This window comes from Lepidochelys olivacea (assembly GCF_965140295.1).
Source record: "Lepidochelys olivacea isolate rLepOli2 genome assembly, chromosome: 11".
Classification (NCBI taxonomy): Eukaryota; Metazoa; Chordata; order Testudines; family Cheloniidae; genus Lepidochelys; species Lepidochelys olivacea.
In genome coordinates this window covers 39934629-39957115 of record NC_140421.1, presented here as the reverse complement: position 1 = coordinate 39957115, position 22487 = coordinate 39934629, and the positions used below count along the sequence as shown (strand labels likewise).

The following is a 22487-nucleotide window of genomic DNA, read 5'->3' as shown; positions in this document are numbered from 1 at the left end:
TGGCATCTTTCCAAGATACCACAGAATTCAGTATTTTTGTTCAGAGTTTACTATTTTGCTGTAGCCAGATGCCTACCATCTTGTGTTCTTTTGTCATCTTGTCCTGCTGGGACTTGCCCAAAGCTGCCTCTTACTCTGCATCTTTATCCACAAGGGGGAATTAATTGATTATAGTGTATCACTATTCTACAGAAAAGACAAGACAGGTTCAGGGAGCAAGGGCTAGAGACCAGTTTGTGGCCAGGGAGCAGGGAGAAAACCATAAATTCAGGCTGGGCAGCTAGACTGCCTAAAGAATAGAGGCCTGTTGAACTCAGATGAACCACTGAATCTCACAATAAGCTCCCCACTTTTGATGGCATGCATGATGAAGGGAAAAGAGATTCGGAGCTGAGACACCCAGACAACATTGTAACCACTAAAGCCCACAGAGCTGGGTCATCTGAAGGACAAAACAAAAGATTAAAAAATAGTCATTGCTGAAAATAATCATTGATGAATTGTGCATCAATGAGTATTTTCAATTTTGAAACATGGTCGCAAGCATGTTTGCACATGACAGATACAATAAATCAACACTGATGCAGAATTTGGCAGAATTATGGAGTGTTTGCTACAGAATTGAGTCCCACTGTGCTGCAGAGTACATGGGTCCCTCAGTCTATGTTCACACTGTTCGGAGAGGCAGGGGCAGGGAGTGAAATTTACCTCTCCCAGCAACTCTATTGGTGCATTTCTTTTTCTATCTTCATTTTCACTGCTGCTTTCGTCGTCATCTGTCGTTTCTGACAGCTGCTCATCAATATTATGGTCATCAATACTATTTGTCTGAAATTCAGTGCTGAGTTCATTATTTGCTGGCTTTTCTACATTTCTGGAATTTTTCTCTTTATTGTCTAAATTCAAAATGAATATTATATCAACAATAAAAATAAATAATACTTAGCACTTACAGAGCATTTTATGTGTTCAATTCATCAGCATTAATTAGTTAATGAGATTCACTGACAAGGTGCTTTTGCATACAGTTGAAAAATATTTTTGATGTAAGAAGATAAACAGAAAAGTTAATGACAGGTTTCAGAGTAACAGCCGTGTTAGTCTGTATTCGCAAAAAGAAAAGGAGTACTTGTGGCACCTTAGAGACTAACCAATTTATTTGAGCATGAGCTTTCGTGAGCTACAGCTCACTTCATCGGATGCATACCGTGGAAACTGCAGCAGACTTTATATATACACAGAGAATATGAAACAATACCTCCTCCCGCCCCACTGTCCTGCTGGTAATAGCTTATCTAAAGTGATCATCAGGTTGGGCCATTTCCAGCACAAATCCAGGTTTTCTCACCCTCCACCCCCCCACACAAATTCATGCTTACATTACTGAGCTCAACTGTGCCCTCATATACACTAGGAAAATTACCACTGAAGAAAATAAGAATTGTATGGTACATCCCTCAGGGAAGGATTAGGCCTGCTGAATGTAACATGTCATGACTGGAACTCCATTTTAAAACTTGTTATATTACAGAAACTCAGCTGTAATACCATTCTTTCAGCTAAATATTCTGAAAGAAGAGTAATTGTACTGATGGTACTTATAACAACGTTTGATCTGCTTGGAGCCAAAAGGCAGTATATTTTTGTTTTACAGAATGAGTGTCTTACAGGTCTTTGAAAGCACTAAAGAATAACTACTTTACCTGAAAAAGAATGCAAAATTTGAGAAAGTAATAGTTGCTTTGGGAACCATAACTCTCACCTTCCTAACTTTTGTTGCACTTATATTCTCAATCATAACAGTGCATTAAGTATTTATTATTTCATTTAATTTCTTCTTCATTATATTTGTAAAGGTTTTCCCATGAGTACATTTTGAGTATTTAAAATTGCTGCCATGTCATATATGAGTAATACCTAATACCTCAAACTGCAGACTAGCATTTCTTGGACTTGCCTAACAAAACCCAACCAAGAAGAAACCTGCTCTGTCACTTTTAAGTATTATAAAGCATTAGTAAATTTACAATGCCATTCCTCTAGTGAAGAAGTGAAGAGGAGTATACAGCCTGGCTGGCAATTTTGAAGAAGCTGCTGTCTTGGTCTGAAACGCCATGGTGTGTAGGGTGTTTTTATTATTAATTATTATTATTATTAAAGATAAAAGCTCTCTTCCAGCACAAATACAATGCAACAGTCCACAGAGGCTTAAATGCATGAGATGATATCTCTTTTTCCCAAGAGGTATTAGAATATCCAGTTAATCAAATGATCTACTGGCTGAACACATAGGTGCTTTAGAATGAAAAGAAAATAAGAATTGTGATTGAATGCACATTCAAATAAGTACATCTATATGCATGTGCAATGTGAATGAAATTATTATAGAAGGACTTATTCACTAACGAGGGAATTTATTTCTCAGGTCTCATATATAGGACTATATGTTGAAATGAACACACAGATTAGTGCCTAATCTTGAGTTGAAAATCAGTGAGAGGTCAATAAAGGTTGCTGGTCTCGGCTCAGTCCTAGTGGGGTTTTGTTCACATCATTGAACCACGACCTGATGGAGTCCAGCTGATAGCCTTTCCTGCAAAGTCCCAAGATTGAAATAAGCAGACATGAGCTACTGGCAGAACTAGGTGGCAAAGCTTGGATTGTGCCAGCTTGCAGTATATGCCCTTCTTCAGCCAAATCTCTCCTCTTAAATACACGAACTACAAGCTAATGTGTTTGAGAAGTTCTATGAAATTGTGGTAAGAAGGTCTGATAAAGTTTTCTGAGATTTCAAATTAACAAAGTGCAGAAACATATACAAACACACAGCCTGTTGAAATCAATGCAAAGACTCTGACTTCAGTGGGCTCTGAATCAGGATCATAAAAGCAGTATGGGTTCTGATAAGAAAATTTTACCTCAGCTGTAACACCATTCTTTCAGCTAAATATTCTGAAAGAAGAGTCATTGTACTGATGGTGCCTATAACAATGTTTGATCTGCTGGAAGCCAAAAATGCAGTATATTTTTGTTTTACAGAAAGACAGTCTTAGAGGGATATCAATTGTACCAATTTTATCCTTAAGAGGTTCTCCTATAGAGCAATCTAGCTAACAGCAGGTGTCACTGAACAAAGTAATAAGGAAGAAAAATGAAAGTTGAAGAAAAGACAACTTCTAATTGGAAAAAAACCATGGAATTCATAAAGTTAATGAATACCAATACTCTGTTATGGAGGTGCCAGTTGCAGCTCCATTATTAAGGCTGAGCTGTTTTGCACTTAAATCAGAAATTCAACTGCTTACGTATATACAAAATTGTGTATCCTAACCAAAATTACCAGCACTTACTCTTTGATTATAGAATTAATTTACATTCCTTTGATTAAATTAAATTTAAAATGAAAATTTAAATTAAATTTAAAGATAAGAAATTCAGCACCTGCTGCTAGACTTTTTGTCCCAAATGATCTTATGAAGAGAATAATGCACTTTTTCAAAATTTCCCTGTGGTTTATTTACTGAAATCTTTACTGTGTGTAGGCTACATTTGAAAAAATGTTTTATTTTAGTATTAATGGTCATTTCCCCCTGTGATACACTGTACCTCAAAATAGCACCCTGTAATCCCCATATTCATCATTCATATATTGTTGTGATATTTCATACAAAGCTTTGTATTAAGTACTGTAAACCAACCTGCAACATCCAGTGGCGTAAGAAAAACTGCTTGATTCAAATACTGCTCAGTCTAATAAGATTCAAAATTTAGACTGCATGCTTACCTTTTATTGTCTTTGGTACCTTTCATGCCTACCACTTATACTCACTTAAAATCTATCTATCTTTCTGTAGTTCACAAATCTGTTTTATATTTTATCTAAAAGTGTGTTTTGGTAGAAGTGCTTGGGAAATCTCAGCTCAGTTTACAAAAGCTAGTGTGTGTCCTCTCCACATCGAGGGAGGGGTGGACTGGGTAATGAACTTACACACTAGTCAGGCTTCTGACCAGGGCTAGATGGTACAATTCTGGGTACAAGGCTTGGGAGATCTGCTGATGCCTTTTCAAGATCTACCCAGCAAGAGGGCAGGAGTGAAAAGGGAACCATGTCTGTGTGCAAGCAGGCACACATGTAAGCAGGGGTATAGAAGGGAGAGAGGGAGAAATGGGGTGTGCACACATGTGCAGGGGAACCTAGGGAAGTAGAGGAGGAGGGAGAATTTGGAGGATAGGAAGAAGAGGGAAACTGGGATGTAATTCCCCACTTGCTTTGAGCTATTCTGGTGAAACAAAGCAGCTGTAGGCAGTTTGACTGACCAGGATGCTCTGACTGTATCATACGACTGCAGACTAGAGTAACACAATCAGGACATACTAGTGCATCTGGCTATAAAAAGTTAAAATTGTTAAAAAAAAATATTTAAAGCTGGTAAGTCTAATGATTTGAAGATATGAAGTATCACATAGCATTATCTTTGAGTTTCTTGGTTGGAGTTAATGTATGGAATTTAAAAAACAAAAACAGACATTCCTAAAAAATTATATTAAGTAGATGAGGAGAGTATATATCAGTAATTTAGGGTAAAATACACTAAAGGATGTTGTAATTATTCCCAACCCAATTGTTGTAAATCCAGGAAATTCAGGGTTAAAAGTTAAATTTAAAAGAAAGCCAAACATGTTAAGTTATGGAAATGCCTCAATTCTGCCCTGTAGTGAAACCACGAGGGGGTGGGTTGGGGAGGGGGGGAATCTAGAATGTCTTTAAAAGTCAGTTTAATATAATCTAAGATCACAGACATTAAAATGCCTCAATAACATTCATATAGTTGTTGCATAGAGCCACTGAAGGGCAGAACTAGCTTGTCTGGGAATGCTTTTAGGGTCTGATCCAAAGCCTATTGAAGTTAATAGGAATCTGTTGACGTCAGAGGACTTTGGCTCAGGCCCCAAGACAGAACAAGATCTCTTAGACTTTATCCTGGGGTTAGCTCACCAACTATCCCAGTTTCTATTGCTGACTGCAGCTCCATAGAATCTATCAGTAGTCTTCTTGCCAGATTTTAAAGAGTTTCAGGTTTGCATCAACTCAGTTCTTTATTAACTAGCCTTGACTTAACTATGACATCATATGCTAGCTCATAAAATGGAGTGTAAGTGCTGGCAGAGCAATTGTATATTAATCACCAAGATTCCCTTAAAGGGCAGTAAAACTGTGCTAAATACTATGTCAATTATTAATATTATGGAATTGAAATGCTGGTAAAAAGGAACTTTAAGACTAAGAACTCTAACAGGTAAACAGTGAGCAGTTTTCAAGGTTAACACTTTCTGTCAGACACATTTGAAAGAAGTCAAATTATCATACCAAAATGACTTCTTCCAACAACAATCACGTGAGAGCTGATGAGGATGCATATGTAGGCTAAGAGTCATGTGCTGTGCGGCTATACTTTCAAAGGAACATTTGGAAAAATAAGTGTAACAGTAGCATAAACAGAAACCCAAACTTGTTTACACAAGGGCAACTATTATAATAGTGAATGTCTTTAAAATATATAGGACATCCTATAAGAATGTGTCATTTGCCCTCAAAAGGGATGTCTGTAAACATCTTTGTTTGCATGTCTGGGATTGATGAACAGGCTAACACCTTTGAACATCAAAAGCATCACTGACTAAAACTTGGGGGATTGGAGATACCTGAGGAGGAAGGAAGAATGGATGACAGTTACCTGGAGCGGAAAGACAGTTTCATTGCCAAGCTGCTCAGCAAAAGCAGCAGAGGAGAAAGAGACAAGATCACCAGAGAGGATATGTTGTGCATAAAATGTAATGTCCTTAATTGTACCTACCTATGTTATTTAGAAATTAAGAATAAGTATGTTATGCAGGCTGTTTCTTTGGAGTTAAACTGGATTTTCTCTCTCTCCTTAATATATTTTATTTTTGATCAGACCAACTGAGTTATGTGTACAATATGGCTTTGAAAGGAAGGCAACATTCTAACAAAGTACCACCCAATGACTGGTTGGCTGATGACAAGAATGGCAGGAATAGGTTACAATTACTAGTAACTGATTTCACTTTGTTTAGTTTTTATATTACATCAGTTGCACTGGTAGCAACAGCTATAGTTAATATTATAAAACAGTTCCCATTATAAACTAGAGATTTCTACTCTTGATTTCTAATTTTACTCCTTTACAAAGTTTATTTCAGGCTACTTTAGTGCCTTGTAACTTTCTACAAAAACATCTTTTATAGGTCTCTTTGAACTAACTGCATACATCTGAGCAGACAGTATTTCATTAGAAATAGAGATTAGAAATGAAGTTTTTTAAATCTATTTTTTTGCATCCTATGTTCCCATTCTGTGTAACCACACAATAAAAAGCCTGCTTACTGTCCGCTATGTGCAGTCAAAAAATGAGGCATGCAGAACCTGAGCAGAAAGTGAAACAGCTTGTAATTTACAGAGGACAATGCGAACAGGATGTTAACTCCACTGAAAGAATCATTAAAAGAATGTTGCTATTTTGTAAGGTTTACTTCAGATTTTTTACAATAGACTTAAAATTACACTAAGTATTATTTTCTTGGTTGATTCTGGATTATACTGAAAACCTGAATTGCTACCTTAGCATTTAGTGAACAGGACGACGGATCTATTTTTAATGGCCCATATACCCTACAAGGATAGCGCTGGCACATAGTTCTATGCCACAATTAGTGGTATCTGTGTTATAACACTTTTTTACTGCTAGAGTGGAGCTAGAGTAGATCTGTACTATGCGGAGAAACAGTATTTTATATTCCCTATTGACCTTAAATATTTCCCATATTATTTTCCTTTATTTAAAAAAAACAAAACAAAAAAAAAACCCAGAAAAAGTTATGGGTCCCAACAGCAATATTAATACAGTGACATTGCTGGAATCTTAACTTTTGCATATCTTGACTTCTTGTATTTCTAACTATGCAACCTTAACATTACTTTAACATTATATGGTATTTTATTAATGATTTTGATTAGTTTATTTTGGTTTTTTATAAACCTTGGGCCAAATTGTGCCTGGCCCTGATACAAGTGCACAGCATATGCATACATACGCAATTGCGCACACGCATAACCTCCCTGCCCACCCTAAATCAAGACTTGTCTACAGTTACAGTGCGGCAGCAGCAGGTGCAGCTGCGCAGCTGTAGCGCTTTGTGAACATGCTGCCTACGCCAACGGGAGACCTTCTTCCATCGGCACAGGTACTTCACCTCCCGAAGAGGCGGTTGCTATGCTGATGTGAGAAGCCCTCCTGTTGACATACTATCTACAGTGGGCGTTAGGTCGGTAAAATCTGCACCCGAGTGATATAATTATACCAACATAAATTTGTAGTGTAGACGAGGGCTAAAGGCAAAGTAGAAATCAGTCCCTTTCCTCAGAGCTCTGACCCAAAAACACAGAGTAGCTGGCTGCAGGAGGAAAAGACAGATGCACCCAAAGAAGAAGAGCAATAGCAAGAGGTGCAGCCTCTGCATTTCCCAAAGACAGAAGGCCACCAGTGCTCCTTTCTGGGTAGTGTGATTGAGATTCACCCTTATTGTGGGCTGTGTCTAAAACCTACAAATTAAGCTTCAGACTACTACACTTTCCCCAAACCAATCTCTGAAGCAAAAAACATTTTTTTAAATAATAAAAGGCAACTTTGAATAGAAAATATTTGCATGGAGAATTGTCAGGGATTCAGAGAGACATTTCACTTCAACCAAACAACCAATGACTTCTGATTTGATGCTATCTCTCCTAGCTTCACTGATCCTTGTTTCATGATGTAGTTTGTGTAAATCAATTTTTAATCGCTCACCCATATAAAATTCTATAAAATTAAAACAAACAAGGGATAAAAAAATGCAGTCTGTTATTGTGCAATTAATGTTAATTCCAAAAGGGAAAGGATAATATATAATATTCTATGAAGACATTTATTAAACAAAAGAAAAATCTGCACAGCCTAATGTAGAGTTTCCTTTGTAGAACCACTTTACATGTGGCCAGATCTTCTTGTATGCAATATAATATTACTGAAGCAAACAGAATTCTAGAAGTTCAGAACTGACAAAGTCGGATAATATACTGTACATGCTTTATGATGGCATGAGCTGTTCTGTTGTGTCAAAGCCATGAAATTATAGCCCCTTTTCAACCGAACTGAGAATAGTGTCTTCCATGAACATTGTAGATATTCCCTAGAGTCTTCTTAGATAAAACTAAAATTTTCTTTTTGCAATTTTACAATGTATTATCTTCCACCACTCCTAAATTCAGGAGATATCAGAACTAAAAAAGATGGTTTCCATAGTGAGATGTATAAGCTATAGGCAAACACGTCAGACAGTTAACCTCTGATCAAAACCACGGCAATGTCTCCATCAAACCAGATACACAACAAGACCTAAGATATCACATTCAGGCCTTACAAGAATCCTATTCTTTCCACAATCATGCAGCACAGAAACTAATATCACTTTATAATGTCTACTCCTTACCCATTGTTAGACTCATTTTTTTGGGGATGTGGCTGGCTGAATAAGAGACTATCTGTAACTCAGTGAAGAAAGTGCAAATCTTACCTGTAGTTTCTTGTATGTAGTGGGGTGATCTTAAATTAGTCTCTTGAATCCTAGATGAATTTTTATTTTTTGTACTTTTTGCAGAAGAATCCCATCTACATGTTGGATATGATTTCCAGAAAAAAAATAAGCATCATAAAGACTAAAAATAACATCTCCAGGTTAGGCCAATTTTTACAGAGATGTACAGCAGCAGCACCAAAATAATAAGCCAGATATGATAATCCTGTCATAATTAATAACTGCTTCTTATGGAAAAGTGATTTGCCTGCTGGATGACTGTGCACTTTTTGAAGATCATGATGGATATTTCTAGACATAAGATTTATTCCTTAATTGATGGTGAGATTAAGAATTCTCCTAATCAAAATTATAAATTAACAAAAGGGAGCAAAGTAAATTTAGTTACTATTTCTCTCCTGCCATGGGTTCCCCACAGCAGCAGGAGCTCCATGTCTCATCCCAAGAAGTCTCCTTCCACTGCCTTAGATTCCTGGGAATTTATAGCCATTTTGTTTCAAGATAATTAATCCAAGGACAACCTGGAGCTCAGTTTGGTTCTACAACAAAAAAATTAAGGTTGATTCAGGTTTGGTATAGCAGGGCTTTTTGGTAGCCATGTCAGTAGCTTTTCCAGTGCTATGTTTTTACATTGCTTAGTGTTTACACTGCACTGCACTGTTTAATGTTTTCTGATTATTCTCTGGCAGCTCAGGATACTATTTGCTCAGCCCGCTCTTGCTCCTGCTAGGCACTGGCAATCCATGCTGGCTGCAGTCATCTGAGCTGCCTAACCAATGCTCATGCTACCAGCATGCTTTTGTCTTGCCTATACACAAAACCAACCTAGGCTTCATATTAGAATTTTCCATCCTGGCCCTGATGTACATCCCCTTTTCTGATGTACGTCCCCTTGTTAGTTCCCAGCCCAAGGAAGTGGTCATTAACTTGTGATGGGAGACACAGGGCCATTTGATACTCATTTTAGCAAGATTTCCAGCCCAGCATTTCCTCCCAGTGACCATAAATCCATCCTCCTCTGTCAGAGTGTTCCTGACTGGCCAATGCCTGAAGCATTAATCCAAAGGGTTAAAATTATTTATTTAACAAGCACAAAGTTAATATTTTAATAGCCCATTTTTCTTAAATGCACCTAACGAGCTACAAAGATATAAGACTTACTTTTCAAAAGTTGATTTAGCTGCACATAATGAGATTTGTTTTGTTGGCGTATAAACTCTGTTTGTAGATTCTGGTCCACATCCATGCTGCCTTGGTTTAAATTAAAATGGTTTTTCACATAATGAAACACAAATAAAATATTGCCATTAACTGAAATATAATTATGTTCATTCCATTGATACTTGTAAGCTTGTGGCTACCCAAGATTAATCCCATCTGCCCTTTGTCCCATCAAAAATCCAAAGCAAACAAAAAGGCTGTGATCTGTACAATGGCTTCAATACATGTTTCTATTTTTTCCCTTTCATTTAAATGTATATTGTGATAAAAAAACCCAGTGCTGAATTTAGCCCCCATTGGAGGCAAATCATTAACCTGAATATTTATGTCTTTCTTTATATAGATTATGTACAACAGAGATAACTGTATTTCTGTTTATGTACAAGAAATGCTGAACAGGGTGCAGCTGTTTCAAACTTTGACAGTCAATAAAATGGTTAAAAATGTAAATTATTTTATCATCACATCTTTGTGGTACAAGACTACCATCCCACAGCATATCAGTCTCCGCAAGGACCAGTCTTTAGCAATTAGCCTAAGCCACAGAAGACAAATTTTACCTGATTAGTGCCCCATCATGTTGAGAACATTCCCCTGTTCTTCTACACATACTAAATGTTGCAGTTAATGAAAAGAATATTTTATTTAATGGCATGTGCTGATTAAATGAATCAGTAGTGGAAATCACATTTATTGATTATCAGTTCTTGGCTATATCATCAGCTTCCCTGTGTGTTTACAGTAGGGGTGTAAAATGTTAACCTGCCTTAACTGTTAACCCCTAGGCCAGTGGCTCCAGCTGCACCACCTGGCCAGAGCAGCCCCAGCTGGTTTACTATTTAAACGAAATATTTTTACATCATTTAAACGGTTTACTTTTTAAACGGTATTTACATCCCTAGTTTACAGCTCACAAACATTCACTATGCCTTTTTAATAACTCTCTCAGAATGACAATGACAACTGATTTATGGAACTGAATATGCTTCCCAAAAAGAGCATATGTAGCTTTCTACACTAAAGCACAAAAATATAAAGTTGAGATCACAGAGAAATTAATTTTCAACATTGATTTTTGCATCTTGAAGCTTCAAATCCCCAAAACATGTCATTTGAAGTCTTGAAAGTAGATCAATAACATCAATAATCTCCACAAATAACCAAATCATCATCAAAATGATCAAGTCAGTGAATATATGAAGCTGCCAGCTAACTGGGTGCTAAGTTAATTATTTATCTTCATTTTTATTTCAGAAAATAGAAACTCCAGTAGACACCATTTCACAAATAACGACAGATCGTTCACTGGAAAAAGATATTTTCTCCAGTTACAAAATCTGAGGCAATGTTTGTTTGGCTCCTATTACCTTTCAAAATCCCAGACACTTTTAAAATCCAATTACATTAGCTCACATAGGTGATAAAGCTACTCAGACATGGAATACAACAAAAAAATCCGTGGACAGATGGAGTTTAATATCTATTCCTCAACAATATTGATATAGACAGTATTCAGCTAAAAACAAGAATTAAACTGAATAAGATACTCTTGGATTTAAATAATAAAGTATTACTTAGTTTTGAGAAAATTAGAATAAATGCATGCAAATGGAGAAAATGCAACATATATGTTGTCTGTACAAAGTACATATTGGCGTATTTTGTATATGATATATCTCCTATATACCTTGGATCATTAGCCTGAAGTTGTCTTTAACTAATGCTTTTCCTTAAGAATCTAGACCAAATTTCCAAAAGTGATTTTGAGTGCCCAACTTGAGCCTCTTTAAAAGGGGTCTGATATTCAAAGGGCAGGTGTTTAATACTTTCTGAAAAATCAGACTCCTTTAAAGTGTCTTAAAGTGGGCATCCAAAAATCACATTTGAAATTCATACCATACAAAACGTAAGAAGGCCTATACATAACTGATCAGGAATAGGCCTTTCTCATGAGTGGGAATGAATCAAATGCAATATAGCATTTAACTCCTATTTTCTCCTTTTAATTAAATATTAAAATAAATTCTATGCCTGTGATCATTACTACAGGTACTAACCAGTTTACACTGAATTGTCCAAGACCATTATAATGTAGTATTTCTATAAATTTAAGATTACTTTTCAAAATAACTTTTTAGAAGATTCACCAGATAAAGTCTACATAGAACTGAATGAGAAGAAATAAATAGATCATATCCAGATGGCAGGGAAGATGTTCTCATATCTTTTATACACATTTTCTAACACAGGAAACAAGCATCCGTGAACTGGGTTTTGAAAATGTACAGGTAACTCTTCCAACTGTGTTAAGTGCTACAGAGGACCCTTAACTGAATAAGAGTTTTCAAACTTCAGTAAAAATATGGAGACAGTCTCAACATAATTATACAAACTAGGGGTTACATATTCGTATAAAATAAATACCTCCATTCAATTACTTGCCTGTAATAAAGCTCAGTGCAAGAAAAAAAGACAATACCCATTCTTACAACCTAATTACTCTTTTACTAGAGATTAATATTTCATTTTTTAAATATTGATTTAGTGATATATTTAATATACACATTTTAATGAATTGCAGTTATATTTTACATAATGATTGTTCGGGGGTGGGGAGAGGAAGAGTCACAAATGGAATTTATTCCAATTCCAGCGATGAAAAAAAACCTAGTAACTAAAGCAATTTTATAGAGTCATATGGTAAGAGAAGTATCATAACATCAAGAACAGTCCACTTGGCAAGAATTTTAAGACCAAGTATTAAAAAGTGGCTTTAAAAAAATTGCATCTACAAGCTTTTCCACAAACCAGTACATTTTGCATGGGTATTTCCATTATTTTACAATTTCCAGGTAAATTATATTTGTGTGAAAACTGAGAGGTCAAAAGTCCAGCTACCTACTACCTACCAGATTACATGTGTAAATACAGTTTGCATGCACAAAAATATGAAAATGAATATATCCAGGAACAAGAGTTCCCTTTTAACAGTTTGACCCATTTAGTCTTTGGAGTTACTCCAGGTTTACACTTGTGTAAATGAGATAAAAAACTGGCACTCCACACTGAGTTTTATGGACATGACAATAAAGGAAGGAAGGATATTTTGGAGCAATCATGGATAATCACCAGGGGACAAATTTTCAGACAGCCTTTAACAAGAATATTCACAATTTTTCATACATACCCTTTCATGTGTACAAAGTCTACAATCCAAATTTAGAAACCACTTCTAAAAAAATGTGATCTTAGATCATTTACTGTACTGTGGCACCTGCCCTTTGACTGCTTACATGGATGAAGGGATCTTGTCATGATGTGTGATCCTGTTCCACTGAAGTCGATGGGAGGTTTCTGTTGACTTTTATGGAAGCAGTCTAAGAGCCACGGTAACTTATTTTGGAAAAATTTTCACAGTTTTCACTTAACCTCATAAGAATCTTAAATATAATGGCTGATATTTTCAAAGTAATTGAGATCATTCACGGCCTGAACTTGCACTTATTATGGCTAATAGCAAAGCTCTTGCTGACTTCAGTGATACAGAATCTGACTTTTAGATAAATCTTCCATTAAATTTTAATCAACTAATTTCAGTTTATACATGAATTCTATTATTATTTTCAAACCAAAAGAGTATGCACAACAGAAAATGTTTTCATAGTTTCTGAAAATTTTATGTAAGTATATTCTACAACAGTAAAAAAAAAAAAAATCAAACAAAGAAAATAACTATTCAATAACGCAAAATTTAAAGGCCTTAATTTAAACAATATGTACTTCTACAATATCATCAAGATTTAAATTCTATTTTAAATACCCCATCTAAATAATAATGGTGCCAACTGAACCAAACGTTAATCCATGCATTTCCAGTCTTTCAAAATTAATTGGGTGACAAATGATTTCATTATCTAGCTCTAATTGCTTAAAAAGGCATGTAATAGATCAGCTGCAAAACCAAAGACATCATCTTACCATGGCATTGTTTGAATTGGTTCAATAACCACTTCTTCTAAAAAACAAATGAACAACAGCTGTTTCAAGTTCTGATTTACTTAATACAAATTCTGATTTTCAATTCTAAACTTTCTTTGACTGTGACAGATATTGTAAAACGTTTCAAAGTTGCAAATAAAATTTGCACTGCTAAACTACTCAAAAACTTGCTTACTGGATTTTTTTAAAATCATCAGGGAAAGCTAACACATAATAAAAAAAAAAAAATTCTCCCCCCCAATACTAAATCATTATTAGGTCACTTACCTTTTGGACCAAACACATGTAATCTGCCATTTTGTCCATTCTTTTGGTCCTAAAATAACAATAGTAACATTAAAAATGAAACCCGCTGTAATTACTTAAGACACCCATCCCGCATTTATGAGGGTTCTTGCAGTGATGCAAATTCCCAGTAACTTTAACAGAATTCCACACCAGCATTCAGAATTGGAGCTTTGAAATTTCTTCACCACACATACAAAAATTCAAATAGCAGTAGCTATTGTTTTTCAATAGCAATAGCTAAATGAAGAACAAAACACATCAATTGCCCATGAAAGAGATGCCGAAGTAAATCCTATGGAAAACTAAGTCTTACCTTTATGGTATCTATCCTTTCTAAACAGTTCTGCCTAGTAGAAAACACAGACATTTGTATTAACACATATACTCCTTGAACACTGGAATTTCTGTTTGTTCAAGTGGACACGTGGTAGCAAAACAAAATAAAATAAAATAAATCTGGAAGGCACCAAATTCTTACACAACTGCAATTACTGCAACAATTACTTAATCTGGCCTCTAAAGTCTGACTCAACAAAAAATACACAGGCCTTTTCCCGGGTTTGTACTAGCCTAGGATGCTGGGTTCGCCATTAGGGCCCACACTCACACTAGAAAGAATTATAACCAGATTTATGATCTGATTCAGCAAAGCACTTAAGCACACACTTAAGTCCATCCCCTATTCTGTAAATCCCTTACGTTTTTACTACTGAGCTCACTAGGACTTAAATATGTCTTTAAGAGCTTTTCTGAATTGGAATATTAGTAGATACAAAACACTTTCAGCTGTAATGGTATTACTAATATTGTAAGTAAGCTATTTAGTGTAGACAGGGCACAGGTGATTACAATATGATTTCAGAAAATCTTGTTTCTCTATTGTGAGCCAACTTTCCTCAGTATAGGTTAGCCCTTATCTAAACTAGGACTTTTTATACTGTGTAGCACCAGTACACCACCACACAGCAATGATGTAACCAGGTGCAGGCATTTTAACCCACAGAGTGATTTTTTTTTTAAATGTCCAATTTACACCAGTCTTTTCACCATTAGAGATTCATTAAAATAAACTTGCCATGCCCTACACTCTACGACTCCCTAATCTGGGTCCATGTAGTCCTCTTTTTTCTCCACTCCTATTAAAGCCATGAGGTTGGACCTTGTCAAGGTTCCTTCCCCACTCAGAACTCTAGGGTACAGATGTGGTGACCTGCATGAAAGACCCCCGAGGCAAATTCTTACCAGCTTAGGTTAAAAACTTCCTCCAAGTACAAACTTTGCCTTGTCCTTGAACCCTACGCTGCCACCACCAAGCTTGTTAAACAAAGAACAGGGAAAGAGTCCACTTGGAGACATCTTCCCCCCAAAATATCCCCCCCAAGCCCTACACCCCTTTTCCTAGGGAAGGCTTGATAAAAATCTTCACCAATTTGCATAGGTGAACACAGACCCAAACCCTTGGATCTTAAGAACAATGAAAAAGCAATCAGGATCTTAAAAGAAGAATTTTAATTAAAGAAAAAGTAAAAGAATCACCTCTGTAAAATCAGGGTGGTAAAAACCTTACAGGGTAATCAGATTCAAAACATAGAGAATCCCTCCAGGCAAAACCTTAAGTTACAAAAAGACACAAAAACAGGAATATACATTCCATTCAGCACAGCTTATTTACCAGCCATTTTAAAAAAAGGAAATCTAACGCATCTCTAGCTAGATTACTTAGTAACTTAACAGAAGTTCTGAAGAGTTATGAAGAGCATTCCTGATCTGTTCCCGGCAAAAGCATCACACAGACAGACCAAACCTTTGTTCCCCCCTACCCCAGCTCTGAAAGTAACTTGTCTCCTCATTGGTCATTTTGGTAAGGTGCCAGCGAGGTTATCCTAGCTTCTTAACCCTTTACAGGTGAAAGGGTTTTGCCTCTGGCCAGGAAGGATTTTATAGTTCTCTACACAGAAAGGTGGTTACCATTTCCCTTTATATTTATGACAGACCTACACAAGAAAATTACTCCAGAACTAGCAGGGGAGACATATCTTTGGTCTGTTAATGGCTAAGAATATTTCTTTAAGCTTCTTTACATTTCTAAAACTTATCTAAGAGACAACAGGTGGCAGACAGCTCCTGTTCATTAAACTACTGTGGAAGGAAGGAGGGAGCAAGAGGAGTCAAATAATGTTTCTGCTGTCTGGCATCGAGAACAAATATGTACAACACCCTACTCCTATGGAAACTTGCATGGCATACTATCGCTGACAAATAGAGGAGATAGCTCGCAGATTCAGGAGCAGCCTGTGGAGCTGTGCAACACAGAGAGGTCAGAATTATTGTGGGCCAGAAGCCACCTTGATAGGGACCTAATCAATATGGGACAGACTCAAAATGTTTAAAAAAACAGAATAAAAAAGTCTCCTTTGGGCTGGGAACAGGTATGAGTTAACTGAAAAGATACATTTTTCTCAACCAGAACTAAGCATCACGAGCACAAATCTATAATATTCAAAGTACAAGATGTGAATTTAACTGTTAAGGAAGTGCTTGAAAATATGACATTTTACAGTCATATCACAACAATTATAATAAATGCTATATTTAACCTTTTTTTATCTTTCACAATGTGCCCTTTTTGTATTAAAATTTTGATTTAACCACAGGGCATGACTCCTCTTGTGCTTGATCAATTTAATGCAATAGAAGAACCTTTAACATCTGAAATGGTAATTGAATGTAACACTTTGTATTGTATCATTGCAAATCACAGTAAACAAATAAAACAATCCATTTTATATATATTATGGTTTTGGTAGAAACTTCCAAAACCTAAAAAAGGAAGCTTTTTGGCCCCAAAGATTGCATATTATTATATACTGAGCCAATGAAAACTCATTTCACTTACTTTTAAATACGTATAAAGGAAAGAATAGACCAGGGATCGGCAACCTTTGGCCCGCGGCCTGCCAGGGAAAGCTGCTGGCGGGCCAGACAGGTTTGTTTACCTGCAGTGTCCGCAGGTTTGGCCAATCGCAGCTCCCACTGGCCGTGGTTCGCCTTCCCAGACCAATGGGGGCTGCGGGAAGGGCGGCCAGCACATCCCTTGGCGTGCACTGCTTTCCGCAGCCCCCATTGGCCTGGGACAGCGAACCACAGCCAGTGGGAGCTGCAATCGGCCAAAGCTGCAGACGCTGCAGGTAAACAAACCAGCCCGCAGCCTGCCAGGTTGCCAATCCCTGGAATAGACCAATAGATGGTGGATGTGGGAGGCCATCAGCAGATCGCCTTGACTCTTCCTCTACCACCAGGTCTCCCCAAATTCACACATCTCACATTTCTTTACAGCTTGTCTTACACAACAGAAAACTTCTGGAATTTTTTTGGGGCCTAGACTGCGTCTTTCTTTTCTTACCTTGACATTGTCAAGCAGGCTTCCAGAATAAATCCATCTAAACAGAAAGATGTACATGATGTATTAAGCACAACACAGAACAGACCATGTTTTTTCAAACTGTATATTTTTCTATTCACAATTAGTTCATTATCAAAGTGTACAGTTAACGTTGGGTGGACAAAGTTTCTATATATATACCAACGTACCACTTGATAATTATTAGTGAGCCTAAAAGAAAATGGCAAAGAGTCCTGTGGCACCTTATAGACTAACCGACGTATTGGAGCATAAGCTTTCGTGGGTGAATACCCACTTCGTCGGATGCATGTAGTGGAGATTTCCAGAGGCAGGAAATTTCCACTACATGCATCCGACGAAGTGGGTATTCACCCACAAAAGCTTATGCTCCAATATGTTGGTTAGCCTATAAGGTGCCACAGGACTCTTTGCCGCTTTTACAGATCCAGACTAACACGGCTACCCTTCTGATACAAGAAAATGGTTTATAAAACCGGACAACAGAAAATTTTTGAAGCACTGAATATTTCAAAACACTGAGCTATTAATGGATTGCTAAGATGTCAATTTATACATTACATTAGCACTTTTCACTTTATATATTAATTTTCTCCCTGACTTTACCTGGGTGTTCAAAAATCTCTGATACAATGCCATTTTTAAAAATGTTTCTGTATTATCTGTCTTCTTTTCCTTTATATATGGAGGACTGTAAATGTCACATAGAACAGACTTAGTGTTGGTGATGTGAGACTAACTCAAGAATCTTATCTTTGTACATTTCCTTTTTGATATCAAACTATTGTAAAATATAATTTTAAAAAAGTAAATTACAATTTTCTTAGTTTAATTATAATTCATTTGGTAGCACTCATCCATGGACAAGAAGACTGTGGGTCCAAATTTCATACTAGAATTAGGGCTTATAACCAGTGCTGAAAATGGAATTAAGAATACTGTACCTCTGATGAGACATTAAACCAAGGTTCATATTGTCTATATCACATGGCTATCCAAGTAGAAGTTAATCACATAGAACTTTTAGAGTCAGGGATAAATCCCGTAGTCTTGTCAACATTCCTTTCCTCAGTTATAAAACAGTCTAAGTGTACAGTATAAGATAATATGAATCTTTGTTGAGTGCATAATGATCACTAATTTTTCTTGTTCTGCATAATGTTATTGTAAAACAATTTGGGTGCATAAAGCCAATTTATATTCAGTTTTTCTGGAAAGTTTAAAGACCAGACCCTGCTACCGTATAATCAAGGGCAAATTCCCATTGACATCACTCAGAAGACACCTAAAATATTTTTCACAAGTTACATTTATTCAGTAGACTAAAGGAGATTTTTAAAATCTTGTGAAGTTCTATTATTCTGTATGGTCTTCCTTCCTTTCTAAAGGTTTTAGAACTATTTGTTCATTAACACTCTTCTGTGAATGAATGTTGATCAAATTTAGAAAACAGCCAGGAAGAGACGTGAAAGCCAGGAAGAACTGTGAAATACTGCAGTACTCTAGAGTAACATCTACCTAAGCATACTCAATGGAGTCCCTGGTCATCAATGGCATGTGCTCAATGGCTTGCCGTATATTCCAAATATGTTATACTGAACCATTGACTCTATGCTGAAAGGACAGAGCATACATGGTATAGACGATCTAATGTATTCATCAACTGCCAACAGAAGATATTTTAACAACCTTCTTTCCTTCTGAATAATTATAAACCAGAAATAGGGCCAGTTTTCTTTATAAAAAAATTGTGTGTATCATTATATAAATAAATACAGACAATTAAAAACCTTTTGGGATCACTGAACCAAAAAAACTACAGCAAGATGACTTTATAAATGTAAGAAGTATGTACAATTAACTGAATAAATACAGACTGTTAGACAGTTCATTTCCAAAGTTTGCATATGGTACACGGAGTTCCAGTTTTATGACACAGCCAGGTGTGCAGTACAGTTTCAAAGGCCCAGATGCAGGAAGGGACTTAGGTGTTGTGATGCTGATCATTGTAGCACCTGGCTTCTAGAAAAATCACAAGAACAGCACTGTGATCCACAAAGCCTGAGGTAGGCGCCTAAGCTCCTATACAATGAATGGGGAGAGATAGGAGCCTTAGACTGTGATCTTCAAAGCCAGCATACTAGGTGGGCAGCCACCGAAGCCAACCAATGGGCAACATCAATCAGATGTGTGCTAAAACCTGTCCGTCTCATGGAGATAGGTGCCTAAGTCTAGGGTGCAGGGAGGTGCCCATCTCTGCTTGCAATCCACAAACCAGGGAAGACAGGCATTTGAAGCCTAAGTCACATGCAGGGGCCCAATATGGTAGACTTACTCAGAGACTGCCTACTGGATCGGACCCTTCAGGTGAGTTCATACAAAACAGACGGGAGGAGGAGGAGGAAGAGGACCACCTCCCTTATACCCTTTTGCCTAGCAGATAGGATTCTCACCCAGGAAGTGGGAGGCCCTCAGTTCAAGTCCACCCTCCTTCTGAGGAAAAGTGATTTGAACAGATGCGTGTTATGAAATATTCCAACGTGGGTCTCCCTCAAATCCTGCATGTTGAAGTTGTTCCACTTCTATTAAATAATTGAATAATTAAATATTAATTGGGACAGGGAAAGCATTACAATGCCTCATGGTTAGGGCAGTCACCTGAGAAGTGGACAATCCCTGTTCAAATCCGCTGTCCCTCTCAGCAGGAGAGGGGACTACGTGAGTAGCCTATCCACGAGTTTATAAGGGAATTCTTCCTCCTCCGACCCAAACTCCTGGCTGTCTTGTGTGAACTCACCTGAGGGGCAAGATCTGTTAGGTGGCCTCTGCTCATGCCTCCCAGATCAGGTCCCCACACGCAACTTAGGCAGCTGAATGACTATCTTCCCCAGCTTGTGACTTGCTCTGGAACTCAGGCAGGAGATACGTGCCCAAGTAACTAAAGCATGCACACTGAAGCCTGACTCAGGGAGGAAATGGGCGCCCAGCTGCCTAGTGAGACTGCAGCACACATGCTCAGTGATAAAAACTTAGGCGCTGAATGAGTTGAGGCATGTCAAGGTTCCTTCCCCACTCTGAACTCTAGGGTACAGATGTGGGGACCTGCGTGAAAAACTCCTAAGCTTACTTTTACCAGCTTAGGTTAAAACTTCCCCAAGGTACAAACTATTTTACCCTTTGCCCTTGGACTTCCACTGCCACCACCAAATGTTTATCTGGGTTTATTTTTATTAGGAAAGCGTTGTTTGGAAATGTCTTTCCCCCCAAAATCCTCCCAACCCTTGCACCCCACTTCCTGGGGAAGGTTTGGTAAAAATCCTCACCAATTTGCATAGGTGACCACAGATCCAAACCCTTGGATCTTAAGAACAATGAAAAAGCATTCAGTTTCTGAAAAGAAGGATTTTAATAGAAGTAAAAAGTAAAAAAGAATCACCTCTGTAAAATCAGGATGGTAAATACCTTACAGGGTAATTAGATTCAAAACATAGAGAATCCCTCTAGGCAAAACCTTAAGTTACAAAAAGACACACAGACAGGAATATCCATTCTATTCAGCACAGCTTAGTTTCTCAGCCATTTAAAGAAATCATAATCTAACACATATCTAGCTAGATTACTTACTAAGTTCTAAGACTCCATTCCTGTTCTGTCCCCGGCAAAAGCATCACACAGACAGACACAGACCCTTTGTTTTCCTCCCTCCTCCCAGCTTTTGAAAGTATCTTGTCTCCTCATTGGTCATTTTGGTCAGGTGCCAGCGAGGTTATCCTTGCTTCTTAACCCTTTACAGGTGAAAGGATTTTTCCTCTGGCCAGGAGGGATTTTAAAGGTGTTTACCCTGCCCTTTATATTTATGACAAGGCACCTACAGGGTTAGAAGGCAATTGAGCAGGAGTTTTATGGATAACAGCGGTGCCTGAAAATGAGACTTAACTGCCTAAGTACCATCGTGGATCACACCCAATTCATGATCTGAATTTATGTTTTTACCGTGAGGAGGTGTTGAAAAGATTTCCCTTCATTTTTAATTTGAAACTTGGAAGCAGGACTGGGAATTCACATATGTATTTCCATACTAAGTCTCTAAGCTTGTTAGCAGATTCTTACTCCTTGGTCTGTGCAATTTCCTGGAAAGCAGAGATGTGAACTACATAATTCACAGGATAACACCACTAAGTAGATCCACATCACTATACTGCTATTAGCTTTGAAAAAGCGTGAATGTGGCCACTCTGAAAGACAAGCTGCAAATATGAGGGACATTTCTTAAAAAAATGAAAAAAAAACCCTTCCGTTTGAGAAAATAAAAACATCTGGATGAAAAAAATATGCTTACTTATGATTTTACAAGCAAATATAATAGCTACAGTTTTTTAAATTCAAATGTTGGAAATAATAACACAATTCTTCACTTTTAAAACAATTGTATTAATTGATAACTTATAACAAGTACCATCTGGTCCAATCACTTCCAGCATTCCAGAGACCTGAAAAAATTGACAGGAAAAAAATTCAAGTTATCATTAAGAAACACATTTTATTTTATGGGGACAGTAAACAAATTTGTTGGATGAATATCGATATTCATCCGACTAGATAATTCTTCAAAATGTTCTTTTAAACAGAATCAGTTAGCCTGTTATGTGACAAACTTTCTATATGCTACAAATTGTCTGATTGCATACCTCAGATAGATGTCTACAACTTTTCTTCTGACTCAAAAACAGAACTATTTGTGAAAGGGATTGACATGAAGTATACAAAAATATATTTCTGTGACATACAATTTCCTAACTGTATGTTAAGCAGCTACAAAAATCCCAATTCCATATAATGACAGTAAAAAAGATCAGCTCTCCAACTCCTTAACTGGTAGTGTTTGTGGATCCCTGGTAGCAGTCGC

The 22487-nt window shown here is 37.1% G+C and overlaps 1 protein-coding gene across 6 annotated transcripts in view; it reads right to left on the bottom strand.

Moving 5' to 3' along the window:
* The window catches only part of ERICH2 (glutamate rich 2), a 45190-nt gene that overhangs the window by 15092 nt on the left and 7611 nt on the right, over positions 1–22487 (bottom strand). For 3 of the 6 annotated variants that reach the window (XM_084642783.1, XM_084642782.1, XM_084642781.1), the window contains 8 exons: positions 22038–22071; positions 17564–17600; positions 14474–14507; positions 14140–14188; positions 13852–13888; positions 9814–9903; positions 8632–8726; positions 709–896 (listed from right to left, as the gene is read on the bottom strand). In XM_084642783.1, coding sequence (XP_084498909.1) covers positions 709–896; positions 8632–8726; positions 9814–9903; positions 13852–13888; positions 14140–14188; positions 14474–14507; positions 17564–17600; positions 22038–22062 — 555 coding nt within the window. In that variant the 5' untranslated portion in view covers positions 22063–22071. Of the gene's footprint in view, positions 1–708; positions 897–8631; positions 8727–9813; positions 9904–13851; positions 13889–14139; positions 14189–14473; positions 14508–17563; positions 17601–19458; positions 19604–21574; positions 21653–22037; positions 22072–22487 lie in introns of those variants that run through there. The other 3 variants (XM_084642780.1, XM_084642784.1, XM_084642785.1) reach the window with 3 other exon arrangements.